Source organism: Blennius ocellaris (genome assembly GCF_963422515.1).
Source record: "Blennius ocellaris genome assembly, chromosome: 21".
NCBI classification, from domain to species: Eukaryota; Metazoa; Chordata; class Actinopteri; order Blenniiformes; family Blenniidae; genus Blennius; species Blennius ocellaris.
In genome coordinates, this window is record NC_137670.1 from 2510662 (window position 1) to 2530125 (window position 19464).

Sequence of the window (19464 nt, forward strand, 5' to 3'; positions counted from 1 at the left end):
ATGAAAAAACAAAACAATACAACAACAGACTCTTGTAGAGTCATCTTCAATAATGAAATAGTCATCGTTTAAATCGAAATCAAAGCTTCTGAGGAAAAAGAAAGAGAGACAATGACTACAAAGAAAAAAAAATCTTAAATCAATAAGAATTTTAATGTGGTAATAAATTATTCTTGCCATTTTCCACTCCTTCAATTTATGTAGTGCTGAAAAATACAATTTAAATTTGTTAATAAAACAAGGAAATGATGGTTTCTTATTTCTCCATTTGGAACAGTGGACGTGATATTTCACCAGAGGAATCACAATATTAGTAACGTCTGGGTTTAAATCGTCCATAAAAAAAACTAAATGCGAGTTTCATTGATCGCAGGCAAATCTAGTTTTTAATACCCAACCAACATTTATTTTGTAATCATACAGTGAACAAAGTTTCTTCACTGGAGTTACAGAATGAACCTTCCCCAATAAGGCTGCCTGCAAACTGTGGAATGGATTTCCCCGACTCATTACTCCCGAGTCTCAAAGGAGACCCGCCTCCGTTAGGAAATCCAGTCCACATTTTGCAGAGCAGCAGAACTCCGGATACGAGACCCGTTTTAAGAGGACGTGAACAGGACCAAGGGCATTTCTATCGGTAATAACGACCGTCTGTCCCTCGTCTCCAGGCTGATTCTGGGTCTGTTGGGAGAAACTGTGACGAGCTCTAAAGTCCTGAACACCTGCTTGCTCATGTGGATATGTTGGGCTTTTCTATTTTATCTATAAAAGCAAATTGGAATGACTGTAATGTATTTAAAAATCTTTTTTTTAATAAAAAAAAAAAACACAAAAAAACACTAGCATCGATATAAAAACGAAAAAAAAAAAAAGTATTAGCAAATTAAATCTTGTGTTACTTCAAAAAAATAAAAAAATAAAATAAAATAAAGTCCTGAACCCACAAGAGTCTCCTTGTCGCCCCCAAGTGGCGGGAAAGTGTAATGACATCAACACAAGGAAGGTCTCATAAACTCCTGAACCGACTCTGTGACACTACAGACGTCTGTTGCATTATTATTCGTCTGTCGCTGGGACTATAGAGCCTCCTCAATCGCTGGACGGCGGCCCTGGTCTCTGGACGGCGGCCCCGGTCTCTGGACGGCGGCCTCGGCCTCTGGACTGCGGCCTCAGTCGCTGGGCAGCGGGATGCCGACGGCGGTGTGCCGCCCCGTCATCTGCTGCCGGGCGCGGTCCAGCTGCTCCTCGCTGCAGACATCCTGCAGGAAGACGGCCGCCAGGTTCCGGAGCCGCGGGCTGTCGGAGAGCGAGAAGCGCAGCATGCAGTGCAGGACGGACGGGTCGGTGATGCGGGGCCGCGTCGCCGGCGTCACCAGGTTCATGAGGGCGGTGATGGCCGACAGCACGGTCTCCTCCCGCGGGCTGGACAGCCGGTTGGTGACGAGGTCGACGGCGCCGCCCTGCAGGATGGCGTCCCGGCAGGCCGGGTCCATGCTGAGGTTACACAGCCCTCCTGAGCACAAACAAAACTTTATTTAAAACCCGCCGGGGGGACGACGAGACACTTTCTGCGGCAGCAACGACACTCACCCATCCCAAACTCCACGAAGTTCTCGTTCTCCTCCGTCAACATGTCCAGGAAGAGGTCGGGAACCTGCAGCGCCAGAAGGAAGTCGGCGTTGTTCGGATCGTAGGCAAAGTTGGCCAAGTTGGCCAGAACCTGCTCCTTCGCTTCTGGAAACAGAAGTGATGTAAAGTCAATACTTGAACTGATGATAATGACTATGATGACATGTTATTCTTATTATTATAATCCAGATGTTATCTGAAGTAAGAAAAAACTAAAACCCGACATTTATTTCACATGAACAAGTTGGATCTTTAAAAATCTTTTTTAGTGAGAACAATGTCAACATAATGCAGTTTAACTTCCTCTGGTTCAGAGACATTTCTATCATCTGTGTCCTCCAATTAGAAGCTTGTCGTGCATTGGCTAAACGAACCACTGAACCCGTTTTTTTTTTATCAGTGTTATATTACAAGTTGAAATAATTTATTCATTACAAATCGTCGTGGAAACGTCGAAGGAGGGAAAATATGACAACAATTTGGAAAATATTTGACGTTATCACCACGGAGTTCAAAACTATTGCAGAAAAAAAGGAAAACAAATATTTCAGTTCATTATCTTCATGTTATTTTTTGTTATTATTATATGGAGCGTGAAAGTAACGCACCGTCGTTGTCGGTATCCTGGAACTCGGTTACTAAAGTCTGTAAATATTCAAACCGGTCAGAATTTACAGGCGAGCCGCTTCTTCGCATCCTGAATCCTCCTTACAGCCGCAATTTTGAATAACAAACAGAAAAAGTGCACAATTTAATCCGGAATTCAAACTGCGACCGTGTGTTGGTGTGTCCGTCTCCCTAATGTGTCCGTGTAGCTGCACACGACACAGCTGCGATGTTCCGATGCTTTCCTTTAAAGCTTTATAACGTTTTCTGATTTTGGAATATAATATATAAAAAAAAACACAATGTTAAATCTAGATAACAAGAGTAAAGCACATCAAAAGAAAAACTTAAACCTGTAAAAAAAAATTAAAAACCACAATGTTTGGCATGTTGATACATTTTTAGTTTTTTTCAAGCGATTATAAAACATGAAAGAATTATTTAATATATAAAAATAATATTTCTGTTTGATTACTGTGTAATAAAAACATTTATTTGCCTTTTTTTACTTGTGTCGTAACCTTCCCCGAACTTCCTGTATTACCGGAAGTCCCGCCCCTGCAAGGGAGGCGTGTCCCACTCCATGCAGCTCCGTACCGAAACATTAACGCGTAAAGGTCAGCTGTTATAAGAACGTTACCTAAATGTAGTTTAAACGCTCGTGGTTGATTCTCCAGGTTTTATCGACATGCAGCACCACAAACTGTCCGCCGGGAAACGTCTCACCAAACCGATCCTGTTCGGGACGCTGATCGTGACGCTGGGAGTTGCTTTTTTTAACAGGTAACAACAAACGTTCCAACTCCACAAACGTTCCTTCATCTCATTTAAATCTTAATTTTTAAATCACAGACTGACGTCCAGAGTGCATCACATAACTGTCTCTTAACTCAAATCCACGAAACAAGCTTATTTCGTTTATCTCTTCTCGTCTCTACAACAAAAGGACACGACTGTAACGACATATAAGTCTATAATGAAAGTTAAAACATCCGTCAAAAAACGGGGGGGGAATCATTAATAGAGTACAAAAACTAAAAAGCAAGAGTATTCACATGTAGCAAAATAACCAGAATTAAACACACATGGGACTGAAACTAGAAATAAAAATCTTATGGAACACAACGGTGAGCTGCTTCAAACACTGCAAATAATTCAGAAGAAATTCAAATAAAACCATTATGAGGGAAGGACATTGTAATGTAATGTAAACAAAGCAATAAGAAATGTTAAAACATTTGACCTGAAATGAAAGAGAAAGAAAAAAGAGCAAAAATGATGGAGCCTTTAAAACAAAACCCAAATGAAGAGAATGAATAAGATGTGAAATAGTAAGAGAACAAAATGAGGAGGAAAATGCAAACAGCCGCTAATGTATATAAAATAACCAACCAAGGAAACAAAATTGAGCCAAATAATTCTTCAACTGCAGAATGTTGAGATTCAAACAAACGCTGTTTATTTAAACCGACAGAAGATAAAATGATGAAGAAGTAACGATTCAACGCTGCGGAATCTTTTTCTTCTACTTTGTGATTCCACCTCAGTGAATGTTCCAGTTTCACGCTGTTTGAATAGACTTCCTCCTCCTCCTCCTCCTCCTCCTCCTGCAGACACAGGCTCTTCGACGACATGGACGAGCTCCGGGCTCAGGAGAGAGCGAGAAACGACGCCCGGCTCCAGGAGGTGCTGGAGAGGAGACAGCGGCAGATGGAGGAGCTGGTGGAGAAGAAGAAGCAGGGCTGAAGCTGCTCCTCCTCCTCCTCCTCCTCCTCCTCCTCCTCCCGAAGGATGCTGCAGACTGTGGGAACTTTCCGCCACAGACTGAATGAAGCTGTTAATCAGCGATGAAGAACTGGACCCACTTTATTCTGTAGGACACGACGGGGACCTTCGTCTTCCTCACTCGTCTGCTGCGCGAGGAGGAGGAGAAGAAGTGACGCAGAGTGATGACTTTGGTCAACTCTTGCGCCTGCGCTCCCCTGTCCGTCCGCCAGGGGGCGCAGCTCCCCGAAAACTGCAAATAAAAACCTGTGCAGTTTCTCAGATCTGAACTTTGGAAATGTCTTATTTAAGGTTTTCTCGTCCTATTTTTCTTTCTTTCAGTTTGATGATTAATATAAGGAATGATGCAGAAATGAATAAACTCTCAGTAAAACTGTTTCGAGCAAGTTAAAGGGGGAATTCAAACCAAAACGTTAAGAATAATTTGAATAATGGGAATTTTATATTATATCTGCACCTGTCTGTTCCATAAATACACTCTCTAAATTAAATGATTGATTTTTATGTTCTTTATTAATACAAAGAGGTGAATGTATTCTTTTATTGGTTTATAAATTACCCTTGGCATTGTAAATAAATGTTTTTTTTAATTGTTACCAACATTTACATTTTAACAACGAAATTCAAATTAAAATGTTTAATGAATAGAAATAAATGATTTTGAGAGTGAAAATGTAACATTATTTGAAAGGTTGAATAAAGTTTTGATTCATGAATAGAAATTAACATTTAAGTTTCAGCAGATTTCTCAACATTTGAAAAGCTAAAAAATGATTTATTTATTTATGTTCCAGCCGTAAATCTTTCTAGAAACAACCACAAACCTCCACTGTAGTGAGATTACATATTTTTATTGAAACATGCTACAAAAGAAACCTGCAATAAGTTAAAGCCACAGACAAACAGGTCGTGAACGAAAGAGAAATAAAACGGTGCTTTTTTTTTTTTTTTCCAACCTGCTGTGAAAATCCGTCCAAAGTAAAGACGAGGATTAACGGGATTAAAGAGAATCTCCATCACAGATTAAAGACGATCAATATGACCAATAGGGGACAATCAGCTCGCCGCAGAGACTCGTCGACCACCAGGGGGCGCACTGAACGCTCACAAACACACTGATGAATAATGAAATAAAATGGATAATAAAAAATAAAAATATCTCAGCTGGGAAAGAGATCATGAAAAAAGACGTGTAATTACTTTTTGTAGTGGAGTTACTTTAGTTACTGAATATAATTAACGCTAAATCAAGTAACTGCTGTAGCTGGATTATTGTTACAGTACTTAGTTACTTGTGCTACCCAGCTAACTGTAAATAACCAGAGTTTACCAGACAAACGGGAGGAAACGATTAAACAGATTAAAATGTCAAATTAAAAGAGCGGTGGAGAGATTTACAATAAAAACAGTAAAGTTCAGATTTATTCTGCAGCGTTTTTCAGGATCTTTTAGAATCTCAGTAGAAACACTGGAGCCTTTATTGCTAATTAACCTGGAAAAGAACAGTTTTCATTAAAAAAAAAACCCAACAAAAACAGTCATTTTGATGATGTTGTTAATAATTGTGATGATATTTGCATAATATTTCCCTTTTTTTTTTTTTTTTAACTCTAGACGATCTTGTGCTGTGAGGACGTGAGTTTACCGACGGCAGATTTACAAAACATTCAATATACAGATTCACAACACGACACAGAGAGAGGACGGCAGTGTGTGTGTGTGTGTGTGTGTGTGTGTGTGTCCTCTCTCTGCAGGGGGCCGGGGGTCACACAGCGAGGGGCACCAGCCCGGGGCCGGCCAGGGGGGGGGGCGGTGACGACCTCCAGCCCGTTCGCCATCCTGCTGCAAAACACCAGGAAAGACACTTTAATTAACACACAAATAATCTGGAACGTTAAAAAAGGAAAAAACGAGCAAATAACAACAAACAAACATCTCGGTGAGAAAGTTAAAAAGGTTTTAATCAAACGTCCTGCCGGACTTGAGTTCTGGATTAAAGCCAATTATGACATAACTTAACAATTTTGTCATAAAACAGCTCAAGATGTTTTGTTTTTTCAAAAAAATCTTTTTACAGTTTTTTTAATCAATAAATCAAAATAACCGTCACGTCCACTGTGTTTATACAAGCAAACTGAACAAAACCTGCAGAATAAGACATTTAATTCCAGGAAATGCTGATATTACAAAATTGGCTGAAGTTATTAAATTGAAAAAGGATTTTATAAAAGGCTTCATATAACTTAATAGATTTTTTCGCAAAAACGTGGTCATGATAAAGAATAAAATGTCTGTGTCGTTTAAACGTCGGTACCAAGATTAAACTCTTACATCTGAAGTCAAACTTTATACTCAGACGGAGTAAAATCAAACATATTTCACCACTTTGACTTGTTAGAATTCCTAAAATAGACAAACTGTCCTTCAGCAGTTCTGAAAATAGATCCTGTCTGCAGCTTCTTCTCATATAAAAAATAAAAAAAAACTTAATTTACTTGAGAAAAATCAAAAGTTCCACGTTCAATCCAGAGTTTAAGAACAGTTTTCTCCACCAGAAGGTTCCAGTGACACCTAGTGGCCAGACGCTGCGCTGCACTACAGTCTGACGAGGCAAGTTGCCGAACAGGAACAGGAAGTGTGACTTTCGTGTCAGTTTTACTCACGACTTGTCGAAGAAGGAGGCGTGGAGCTGGACGCCGCCCGTGTTTCCGTTCAGAGCGTTGCTGTTGTCCAGAACAAACGTCTTCCGCGATTTCTGGTCTTTGGCGAAGTTCCTGCAGGCGGCGAGCTTTGACTCCAGAGCCTGAGAGGAGGAGGAAGAAGAGGAGGAAGAGGAGGAGGAGGAGGAAGAAGAGGTTAAAACAGGGAGTTTCTACAACAAGGGTGTTCAGTCTGAACCCTGAAACAGGAAGTCTCACCCCGACTTTCCGCAGTAAATCACTGACGATGTTCAGGGCCGATATTCTGGCGGACGGAGTCAGAGGAGAGTTGCTGACGTAGCTGTTAGAGAGAACTGGAGGGAGAGGAGGAGTAAAATTATTTATCATATCTGGAGTTACATCAGTTAGAAGGAGGAAGATGCTCTAGAATCTGATGCTAGAGGAGGAAGAGGCTTTATAATATATATATATATATATATATATATATATATATATATATATATATTCACAGTACAGGTTTTAAAAGCGTGTTGCACCAAGCAGCCAATCAGAAATCAAACCCTATATCGTGTCATCGGGGGTTTAGCCAATCACAATCAAGGTAGGCTCCTCCCCCTTTGACTCCTTCCACAATCAGGCAGCTCTGCTCTGGCACATGGCACCACGAGAGGAAGTACTTCCTCCTCTTCCCAATATGACCGTGTATGTGGGCGGAGCCAGTCCAGCTCACACAGACACAGCAGATTCTGAATGTAGCTTCAGTGATCTAACATTGAAATGGAGGAGAATCAAGGAGGAGCTGGATTTGTGTTTGTGTCTCTGCTTCTTACCCGTGGCGTTGGCGTTGGCGTTGGCGAAGGCGTCGTCCAGGCCTTTGCTGAGCGGCGTGGCGGGCAGGGAGAGCGAGGCCGGCGCGGCCGGGTCCGTCTTCACGTCGTCCTGCGTGGGCGAGCTGGGCGCCGACAGGCGGCCGACGTCCACCTGCCTCTCGCGTACGGCTAGCTCCTGGCGCAGGTCTGCAAGGGGGGAACAACCGGGTGGGGGAGGGAGGGTCCGTAAGGTCATGTGACGAGTCGCCGCCGCCGTCGATGGTGGTGGTGGACGCTCACCTCTGGCCTCGTCCTTCAGCCGCTGCACCGACACCAGCAGGGACTCCTTCTCGTCCAGCTCGCTCTCCAGGAAGGCGTTCCTCTCGATGGCCTGGTTCAGACGCTGCTCGAAGTTCTCCAGGGACACGATGGTCGCTCTGCAACACGGGAAGCAGGAAGTCATGACCAGTGTGAAAGAGGGAACCAATTCAGTCTGTAGACATTTTGCATTTGGAGAAAACATGTTTAGGGTTTTTTTCATAGAGATTAAACTGAGATTATAAAGGGGCTGCTTTAATGTGTAAATAGTTTAGATTTTTTTTTTTTTAATAAAATTATTCATATCAGATCATTTGAGAACCATTTTTATTTAAAAAAATAAAAGTCTTCATTGCTTTATAAAAAAAGAACCATTTTTATGCATTTTATTTATATAATTTCCATCGTTATATATGATGTCATACATTTTTTATATTATAAAATGATAACTGACAATTAAACAAAATAACTATATATTTTTATTGTTGACTTTTTTCCTTTATTAAATTTTTTTTTTTAAAAGAAACATTTTTATGCATTTTATTTATATAATTTCCGTCATTATATATTATGTCATTATTTTTTTATATTATAAAATGATAAATGACAATTAAACAAAAATAACAATATATTTTTATTGTTGACTTTTTTCCTTTATTTAAAAAAAACCAAGGAAATACAAGACACATTTTTATATTAAAATAAATAAATAAAGCCATCATTGCTTTAAAAAAAAAAAGAAAACATTTTATGCATTTTATTTAAATAATTATGTCATTACATTTTTTTTATATTATAAAATGAGAAATGGCAATTAAACAAAAATAACTATATGTTTTTATTGTTGACTTTTTTTTTTTAACTTAACCATAAAAAAAAAGCTAATGTGTGTTAAATTAACACATTTTTTATTAAAGTTAATACATTCTAATAGAGCCACAAAGCTCCTGCTTATAAACCCGCTTCTCGATATCTCAGATTGATCCGGCCACAGTCGATCTACGATCCACATGTGGAGGAACAAAGAACACGTTTCCACGGCGACCGACCTTTTGGTTCGCTCCAGGTCGTCGTTGGACTGCTCCAGCTCCCGGACGTATTTGTGGAGCTGCTCCTTGATGCAGCGCGTCCGACCCAGGTCGTCCTCCAGCGTGGAGACCTGCTTGTAGCTCTGCGAGTACTGCTGCTCCAGCTTCTCCTGAGGAGGAGGAGGAGGAGGAGGAGGAGGAGGAGGAGGAGGAAGACAAACACATTTAACCCAAAAAGCACTTCGACAGGCGACCGGCGGCCATGTTTCAGAGCGGCCTCGAGTCTCGGTTCGCTGACGTGAAGCGTGACCTACATTCCCATCGGCAGCACCGAGGCCCGTCTGACCTACATCTGCAGTCGGAATCAAACACGGAACACGGAGAGTACACAGATTTAACCCTCCGGCTGCCGCGGATGCAGACCTGAACATCCACGCCTCCATCGCCATCTTCACGGCGAGGCACGGCGGCACCACCGCCCTCACAGATGTGAGCATCTGCATGTCGTCGTATGAACATGAGGCCAGTTTCTGTGCAGCAGCACATTGGTAGTACGTCGGTTCCCCAGAACAGACACACCTTCCTCCCTTCCTCCCCCAGTTTTCTCACTTTCAACACATTTCACTATATTTCTAGTCTCTGCATAATAAAACATCTCCACATTTTGTTTCTGATTGTCTTTACTGACGTAGCGACTGATCACCTCCACCTCCAGCGTCGGAGGGACTCACTGGAATGGCCTGTGATCAGCTGAGCATCGTTTCCATGGAGACCGGCGCTGATCCCACCGGACAGTCGCTGCAGTCGTCCGGTCTCCGCCGGAGGTTTGGAACCGGGGGGTTCGTTACCGAGCCGGGGGGGGTCGTTACCGAGCCGGGACGCCATCTTGATGCATTATTCAGCGCCACAGCTGCGACGGCGGGAAGAAGGCGGGGCCGACTGGCCAGACGGGAAACCTCCACGCCTCAGCATCACGCTCGCTTTTAGATTCACTTTCAGGGAGACGAGAGACGAGAGACGAGAGACGAGAGACGAGAGACGGTTCTTCCACAGAGTTTCCACCGTTAAAACTCTGATTGAGGGACGAGGCTGAAGAAACTGTGTTTTCCTGCTGTTAGCAAAACAACGGCTGCTTCAATTCTCTTCTAAACTACAAACTTAAATTATTGATAAACTACAATATGCAGCCAGAACTTCTTCCTATTAGTCACTGGAGGAGGAGGAGGAGGAGGAGGAGGAGGAGGAGGAAGAGGAGTAAGAGGAGGAGGAGGAGGAGGAGGAGGATGAGGAGGGGGAGGAGGAGGATGAGGAGGAAGAGGAGGAGGAGGATGAGGAGGGGGAGGAGGAGGAGGAGGAGGAAGAGGAGGAGGAGGATGAGGAGGGGGAGGAGGAGGATGAGCAGGAAGAGGAGGAGGGAGAGGAGGAGGAAGAGGAGGAGGAGGAGGAGGAGGAGGGGGAGGAGGAAGAGGAGGAGGAGGAGGGGGATGAGGATGAGGAGGGGGAAGAGGAGGAGGGAGGAGGAGGAGGAGGAGGAAGAGGTGGAAGAGGAGGAAGAGGAGGAGGAGGATGAGGAGGGGGAGGAGGAGGATGAGGAGGAAGAGGAGGAGGGAGAGGAGGAGGAGGAGGAGGAAGAGGAGGAAGAGGAGGAGGAGGAGGGGGATGAGGAGGAAGAGGAAGAGGAGGAGGAGGAGGATGAGGAGGGGGAGGAGGAAGAGGAGGAGGAGGAGGGAGATGAGGAGGAGGAGGAGGAAGAGGAGGAAGAGGAGGAAGAGGAGGAGGGGAATGAGGATGATGAGGAGGAGGAGGAGGAGGGGGAGGAAGAGGAGGAAGAGGAGGAGGGGGAGGAGCTACAGCATGACTCCACGTCAGAGTGACGACGTCCGACCAGAGGAAAAAAATGATATTATGAAATATTGATTCCAGCCACACATGAAAACACGTCGTCCTCGTTCACCTCGTAAAGCAAAAAAAAAAAACTGCCATAAATAATATATTTCTTAATATTCAGATATTTATAAATGATAAGACTTCAGTGGGACCTAAATAAAGCCGATTAAACATTAAAAGCTTTTTGGATTTTTTCTTTCATGCATTATTAATTTTTTTTTTAATTTAGTTTTAAGTGAGATTAACATGAAATGTTCCTTTATTTATCAAACACACACACACGCACAACATTTATCAAATTATTTAATATAACCCAGAATTTTTTTATTTATGTTATTTATTATTTATTATTTATGTTATTTATTTATATATGTATATAGTTTGTTCTTCATGAATCTTTACATTTATTGTACTTTTAGTCATCCACGTTTTGCTTCTATAGGTTTTTTTTCTCATTTACTATTTATATTATTTATTTATATTTAAGTTAAAATTTTCTATTTGCTGCAATTCAGTTATTTAATTTTTTCATTAAAAAGCCACAGTGGATATATTTTTGGATTTATATATTTGTTAAACAAGTTGTGGTCGTTTTATTTATTTTTTAATAGACTTACATAATTATTATTTAGTGACGTGAACGTTCTAATTTCCAGATTTTTTTAAACAAATTTTGACATTTGATACTTCAAGTAGATTCACTTTCTTCTGATTTGGTTCATTTCTTTTTCATTTATTTCAATATTTTCTTTCTCCATTATTCTTTTAAACCACAAATCACTGTGCGTCGCTCACCTTCAGACTCTCCGCCTCGTTCCTCAGCCGGTGGTTCTCCGCCTGCAGGTCCTTCATGCGTCGCTCCGCCTGCCCCAGCTGGGCCTCCAGCTCCGCCTCCAGCTCGCGGCTGCCCTCCTGAAACTCCAGCAGCTCCTCGTGGGCCTCCTGGCGGCTGCGGGCGGACGAACGATGACGGTGACCGTCACGTTTGGGTTTTTCAAATATACACAATAGGCACAGCGAGAGTCCCGGAGCGCCACACGAGGGCCTCGACTGCTTTTTCTATTTTCATTCAATAACAAATGGAAGCAGTCAGGACGATGTTCTTCACCAGGTTTTATAGATAAACGATCTGACGTGGACAGAAAAGAGTTCTGAGGGTCTCCGGAGCGCCGTCAGCGATTCACGGTGCAAAGTGAAAGAAGGGGTCAAAGGTCAAGGAGTCACACTACCGGTGCAGTAACATTCCGGACCAGAAACCTTCACGATGAAACTTTCCTGCGTTCAAACTTTTAATTTCCAACCAGCTTGCTTCAGTCGTTTCCTGTTTCAACCAACCTGCTTCATATAAACGGTGTCATCCCAGATAGACGATTCCCAGTTAGACGATTCTCAGTTAGACGATTCCCAGATAGACGATTCCCAGTTAGACGACAGGGTTTTTTCCCAGATAGCCAATTCCCAGTTAGACGACAGGGTTTTTTCCCAGATAGACAATTCCCAGTTAGACGACAGGGTTTTTTCCCAGATAGACGATTCCCAGATAGACGATTCCCAGTTAGACGACAGCCTTTTTTCCCAGATAGCCGGTTCCCAGATAGACGATTCCCAGTTAGACGACAGGGTTTTTTCCCAGATAGACAATTCCCAGTTAGACGACAGGGTTTTTTCCCAGATAGACGATTCCCAGATAGACGATTCCCAGTTAGACGACAGTCTTTTTTCCCAGATAGCCGGTTCCCAGATAGACGACTAAGTTTAAAATCGCGTTGGGGAAGTGAAAAAAAAAAAAAAAAGCAGGGGGCTCAGACCAAAAAAATTAAAAAGCCGCTTGCTGATTAGAAACATTTAGACAACTTATTACAATAATGAAATAACTTATTACATTGAAAATTTGTAACATTTCAATGTATTTTTTTTTTACACAAAAAAAAACGATTTTTTTTTTCTTACCCAGCTGTTTTGTTTTTGTTTTTGTTTTTTTTGTCACTTCCAGAAAGCGATTTTAAACGAAGTCGTCTATCGGGGAATCGTCGAACTGAGAATCGTCTATATCTATATCTTCTTTAGAACCCCTGAGCCAAGCAAACGTACGAGATGCAAACCAGGGACTCGTTTTCAGACCAAACTGTGCTGAAGGGAAGGTACGTACCTCTTCTTGTACTCCAGAGAAAGTCCCTTCCAGAAGTCAATCTCCTCGTCTTTGGAGGAGAATCTCGGCATCGTGTCCATTTCCATGGCGACCAAGTCTGGAAAGAAATGAAAGAAATGGGGGATAAAAGAAACTCTGTGTTGTTTTTCTCCCTCGTAAAGCAAACGTCTTCTGATTGAAGCATTTGACTTGAAAACTTCATAAATGAACTTTGAGAAACTGCAGCAGCACTGGACATATAAAACTGAAGCAAATTATTGAAGCATGTGTCCAATACTCTCAGTCAGACATATTTTTGTTCTAATAACACAATATATATACATATATATATATATATATATAGTCAGACTAATGTTGCTGAAAACCATAAAACCAATAATTTACAGACATCCGGTGAGAAATATGTTGAATTTAAAGGCGTCTAAGGCTGAAATATGTTTGATTTTTGGGACGGTGTGTTGCTTTTTAAAGATATTTCACGTTTTAATGACACAAAATGTTGTTTTATACCGACTGAACTAATGAAGTGTCCTGAGAAAACACTCCCGGGTGTGGTATAATGCACAGACTGTAAAGGGTTAACATGAAGAAATCCTGCTTTATGAATTATTGAATTATTGTTTAATCTTCTAGGGGGAACATGATTCACATCTTCAAGTGAATTTAAAGATGCAACTAATTCAAAAAGACACAAGCAGCTTTGAAATAGTGTTTAATTGTCAAGCTGACCTAAAAAAACTGGAATCATTTGGCATGTTGAAGCTGCAAATTACACATTTTAAGGATAACTTAATAAAACTAATACTACAAGAAGCTGTAGGTTGTTATCTGTTCACACTTCACTGACATCCGCGTTAAAAACAACCAGAATTAGTCTGAAAACTGTGAAATATGCAACAAATCTCATCTTTAAACAGCAAAATACTAACAAACACAATAAATTTAACCGGAAACTTGCTGTTCTGAATCCTTCTTAAGCGGTAAAACAACCAACACCAGACATTTATTCTGACAGGACAGGCCCCATGGTGTTTTTCTTTAATTCATGATATTATCTCCACATAAAGAAAAGCATTATTCCACGTAAAAAAAACCAAAACAAAAACGAGGTTATTGTCCATAAATAAAGCTCCCGGGAGGGTTCGAGGCGGTCACACGCCTCCACTGTGCAGAAATGTGCGTTTCCACGAGCAGTGAGAATTAAAAAAAAGACCCTGTTGAGCTGATCATGTGGTGAAAATCACAGCCAGCGCGTGAAGGGAGGAGACGAACTCACGATCATCAGACAAAAACAACAAAAAAAACACACACAAAAAAAAAAAACGAGATTCAAGCGTTTCTACCTGCTCGGACCTGATGATGATGATGATGATGATGATGATGATGAAGACGCGTGATATAAAACACGGATCAGCCTCACGTGATGAGGAGGAGGACGATGAAGCTCAGCTGTCAAATATGTAAACATGCAGCCAGAATTAACCGAGGAGCGGAGATCATCATCATCAACAACAACAACAACAACAACAACACCCTGTCTGTGTTTCACCCTGGAGAGAAATGGAGGAGGAATGAGGGATGAGCTACCTGAACATCGCCCTGCTGCTGCTCGCTGCTGTTTATTCCTCCATGTTCATCCTCCGAGCGGCTCGACCGGACTGAGCGGAGCGGAGCGGGGCGCCTCGACCCGCAACACACCCACCACACACACAGCGGCTTTATTATAAGTGGGGGAAACTCAAAAATAAAAAATTTTTTTTATAACAATTATTATGATTAATAATAATAACAATAATAAATAAATAAATAAACAAATAAATAAATAAATAAATAAATAAATGATAAAATTTAATTTAATTTAATTTAAAAAAAAAATAAAAAAAATAAAAGTAAAAATAAAAGTAAAAATAAAAATAAAAATAAAAATAAAAATAAAAATAAAAATAAAAATAAAAATAAAAATAAAAACAAAAACAAAAACAAAAATACAATGAAAAATAAAAATAAAAATAAAAATACAATGAAAAATAAAAATAAAAATAATATGTTGGGTTTTTCTATTTTTTCTATAAAATAAAAAAAAAAAAAATTATAATAATATCCGGTAACAGTTGGAATGCTAAACTAGTAAATAAAAAATAAATATAGAAATATTTGATTGTTAAAAAAAAAAAAAAGAAGGAAAAAAACCGTTTTGGATCCTCAAGAGCTTCACCACTGCCCAGTGTTCTGCGCATAACACGCGCTGACCACTGGCTCCACCTGGTGGCAAACAATTGAAACTGCACTCAGAGCGTCTTCGACCACAGTGCAACTACAAAGATGTAGAAGATTTCGCTCCTTCTCGCGCAACGCAATGCAATAAGTGACTTTGCAAAAGTGGAAAAACAGCGTCAGGTAAATAAAACATAAATTCTATATATAGATTGCATCATTTATTTTTTTTTGCGTAAAGCCATGCTGCTTTTTAATACCTGGTTCACCAGTGACAATAATTATCTTTAATCTCCAATGAATTAACTGTAACTTCATTACTTGTTTTACTAAAATATAAAACAACAGCATCAAAGTTTGCCCTGGAAAGCCGATTCTCATACAAAACAAACGATTTGATTATTTTACGTGTCAGACGCGCGTAATGACGCAGCGTCACGTCGAGTTTTCGCGTTGCCATGGAAACGACGCCTCACCCCACAAGCCGCAGGACGTTTGGAGGCTTCGCCTGAAGAAATGCTTGAAGCTTTGGACTCCGCGGAGGAAGAAACAGGCAGAATGTCGATGTTTCATGTGATTAACGGCAGGATGAGAGAGGTTCGTGCTGCAGACTGTAAAAGTGCTTTTAACCGAGTTTTACGGTCATTTGAACGGATTCTACGTCGGTTCATCAACAAAACAAGGCGGCAAACATCCAGGGCTGAAAGTCTCAACAACTCAAATACCTTTTATAACTCGTAGAAAACACAAGAGGGGAAATAAAGTCTTCCTTTATACGTCGGTTAAACATTATCTTGTGAAAAAAAAAATTACAAAATTCCATTTCAACCCCTTTTCATATGTCAAGGTTTTTTCTCTAAGCCACAAAAGTAATACATTTCATAGTTGGTTCATTCCTGATTAATAGTTTAACATTGAGAAGAAAATGTATATCCCTCTTGTTGGTATTCTGTAAGATATATTCTTATTTATATGAAATATTATTCACAAAACAAGTTGTGACAAACTCGCCCTAACTGCCTTCTATCACTTGCTTGGTGTAATATGACACCACATTTTATATGATTTTCCCAATAAAATGTCCTTATTGCTCTTTTAAGTCTTTATATGTCATAGTTTGTTTGAATGAACAGGAACAAATGCGAAGTTAGTAAATATCATCACAACGCTCTTGATAAAAGTCTTAAAGTGAGTTACTTCATTCTGAAATGATCACCTCATTAATTTTAATAAAAAAAAAAAAAAAATCTCCAGTAGTGAAAACAGGTTAAAGTTAAGTTCAAGACAAAATAAGTGGAAGACGCTCTGAAGTCTAATTATGTAATAAAAAAAAAACATTTACAACATCTCTTAATTAAGATAGAAGGAACAAAAACTTAACTTTAGAATAATAATAATAATAAAGTTGTAATAGACATCCTGTGTCCTCGCTCCTATTGGTCGCAGTCACCTGGATGAACCAGCCGTCCTGCTCTGTGATTGGCTGCTGAGCTCTGCTCCACAGTGGCAGGTTCAGTTCCACAGCATCGCAGGAACAAAAGGTTTCCAGGAGATGAGGGTTTAGAAAAACAGTCGTCAGACTCCCGCAGGCGGAGGAAAGACGAGGACATGAGATGGAGAGAGAGGACGGATTGAGCTCGGAGGAGAAGAAGACAGACGAGGAGACCGGGACCAGTTTGTATCATCATTTAATGGCACAGAGGGGGCGGCTGTTTGAAGAGCCGGTGTGTATTCAAATTAAAATAGATGTTAGGTCGTCCCCCCCCCCTCCTCCGATGCTCCAGCTGGTCACGTTGCTGCTCGTCACTCCGCAGGACAATTCAGTCTTTTGTCTCCACAGAAGATCGTCCTGCAGCGGCTGGTGACGGCGGCTCGGCTCCCCGGGGGGTCTGCTGCCGCCGGGACGGACGTGGGAGGTGAGGCCCACTGACCTTACCTTCCTCTTTATCTCTCAACTCTTCACTGGATTTTTAATCTTACTTAAGGCGTCTCCCAGGTCATTAAAGTGTCTTAACTTTCATTAACCGTCATGTAACTTAACTTAACTTGTGTGCTTTAACTAACTTAACTCTGTCTTTAATAATAAAGCTCGATCACAACTTGATTTAACTAAATTTTTCCTCTCAAAATAACTATGTTTCCTCAGTTTAACCTAATTTAGCTTTACCTTCCTTGAGTTAGTTCAGTTTAACTTATCGTAGTTTAATTTACTAGATTTAAAACGCAGTGTAACTTAACTTAAAGGACAGACATTGAAATACTTTGAGTTCCAAGATCATTTCAACTACTTTAAAATGATCTCAATCATCTTAAAAGAACTTTAACAGAACTTATCATTTGAGCTCATTAGTTTCTTTTTTTGTGTCCATTTCTGTTCAGGAACTAAATTTTAAAACAAGTTTTTTTTTACGAGAGGTTGTGGACGAGACCCTGTCCTGTCGTTTCCTCCTCTCAGCTCATCACGAAGACCTCGTCCTCCGGCTGCGCCGCCGCCACCTCCGAGACAACGTCACGGGCCTGCTGCTGGTTTATCCGTCCTGCCTGCTGCAGGTGGTTGAAGTGAGTCGGCCGGCCGGCGGGCAGGACGTCTGAGGGCCGTCGCAATGTGACCGACTGGTCCGTGTGTCTCCTCTCACAGTCGAGCAGAGAAATCCTCGTCTCCGTCCTGAGAGACGTCGCGACGCTGCAGCGAGACCGGTGAGGACACTCGATGAGCTTCAACTCAAGCGGAGGACCTGCGACGACAAATCCTTCCCGTACTTTACGAGATTCCACTTGTGTTTCCAGCGCCTTGCTGGAGGCCAAGATCGTCTTCATGGCCCACGACCCTCGACGCAGGTTGTTCCCGCAGTGGAGCCGCAAGGTCAGGCTTCTAAAAACAAACAAAACAAAAAAAACAACACGTGTGTTTCTTCATTCACCACTTTGTCTGCTTCATTTCACTGGACGGTGTCCGGTGGAGGTGTTGGACGCCGGCCAGGCGGCCGGAGGCGCCGGGGCTCAAGGTCACAAGACGGAGGAGGAGAGAACGGAGACGCTGGTTTGTGGCGTCTTGTCGGCGCTGCAGAAGCTCAGCGCAGAGCTGGAGGTTTCCAGGAAGGTGAGTTTCTGCTCCGATCGGAAACCTTGAGGATATCTGACTCTCCCCCAACAGGGCTGCTGGATTCTAGCAGAAATCATAATCACTTTTATTTTGGGCTGTATTGAAATCATGATTACTTACACGATTATGTCTTTGATTTTGGAACAGCTTTTATTGAATTTGTCATTTATATTTATTAATTAATTAAATATTTTTTAATTTACTACTTTTTTTTAATGAAATAGTGAAAAATAAACTGTTGTACTGCACTCAATCTCAAAAACAATAAATTAATAACTTTAGATACTAATATAAACTACAGTAATGAATCATATGTTGATACTTTGGGACAAAGCTAAGCTAAGTACTGAAAGCTAAGTAATGCTAGTTGCCGCCGTTAGCATTACTTAGCTTTACAATGACACCTAAACCACTGGTGCAACACGCCGTTATTATCATCATCAATATATGTTAGTTTACAGCAGGTATATCAACGGAAGAAAACACATGCAAGAAACCGTACGTTCATAACGTTTTCGGGAAATTTAAAAGTAGCAACTTACCGCAAAGTAACTTCGGGTTAAATGTGTCGTCACTTCCTGTCCGACAGCGGAGCTGCACCGGAAGTGCCTGATAGCCAGACACACCTCTCAACCAAAAACACCACATGATCGTTTTTCCTGGATTATATGAATTTAGAGATTGTCTGGAGCCAAAAATCGTAATCGTGATTGTGGTCTCAGCCTCTCCCCGGCCCGGTGCTGGACCAGAGCCCCGCGCTGGTCGTCCCCCAGGACATCCTGGAAGAGCTGCTGGACCGAGACGAGCTCCAGAGTCCCAGTGAATATCTGCAGACGTACGCCTCGCCGCTTGACGTCAACGTGGAGTTCGGTGAGTCGCTGCCGGGTTCTGGGTTTTAATACTGTGAACTGACGGTAAATCATTCATTCGGTCATTGCAGGACACAGTAGCTCATGAAGCGTCTTGCTGCGGGACGCCGGACGTCCGTCCGCTGCACTTTGGCGTCTCTGGTCAAAGTTTGAAGACAGAAACCTTCTGTAGTGACAGACGGTGTCGTGAAGAAGCGTTCATAACATCAGCATGGCAAAAACACTTCCAGCCGACACTGACACCTAGTGGTGAAGCAGTGAAATAACATCTCGCCAATCAGATAATAGAAAACACAACATCTGCTTTTGCACACAATGCAGATTAACTTATGCTTCAGTGGGACTTTTCAAAGTAATTTTTCAATGCTTTCTTTCATGTAGAAAAGCTTCTGGTAAATTTGAGAGCT

At 41.5% G+C, this 19464-nt stretch overlaps 3 protein-coding genes across 3 annotated transcripts; 1 reads left to right on the forward strand and 2 right to left on the reverse strand.

Moving 5' to 3' along the window:
* Positions 1-949: 949 nt before the first annotated feature.
* On the reverse strand, positions 950-2357 carry armc7 (armadillo repeat containing 7). Its single transcript, XM_080517860.1, has 3 exons — positions 2238-2357; positions 1591-1734; positions 950-1513 (listed from the first exon to the last, which is right to left on the reverse strand). Exons 1-3 carry the CDS (start codon positions 2323-2325, stop codon positions 1170-1172), a joined length of 576 nt encoding a protein of 191 aa, XP_080373986.1. The 5' UTR covers positions 2326-2357; the 3' UTR covers positions 950-1169.
* A 4322-nt stretch (positions 2358-6679) lies between these two features.
* Positions 6680-12957, reverse strand: ndel1a (nudE neurodevelopment protein 1-like 1a; the record flags this gene model as incomplete). The annotated part of the gene is made up of 7 exons (XM_080516979.1): positions 6680-6823; positions 6939-7033; positions 7511-7696; positions 7790-7926; positions 8857-9005; positions 11518-11671; positions 12872-12957. 7 exons carry the CDS (start codon positions 12955-12957, stop codon positions 6680-6682), a joined length of 951 nt encoding a protein of 316 aa, XP_080373105.1.
* A 3741-nt stretch (positions 12958-16698) lies between these two features.
* Positions 16699-19145, forward strand: tex47 (testis expressed 47; the record flags this gene model as incomplete). Its single annotated transcript, XM_080516980.1, has 8 exons — positions 16699-16809; positions 16926-17001; positions 17541-17644; positions 17724-17782; positions 17873-17948; positions 18048-18185; positions 18911-19058; positions 19129-19145. The coding sequence occupies 8 exons, from the start codon at positions 16699-16701 to the stop codon at positions 19143-19145; spliced, it is 729 nt and encodes a 242-aa protein (XP_080373106.1).
* Between the last annotated feature and the right edge of the window lie 319 nt (positions 19146-19464).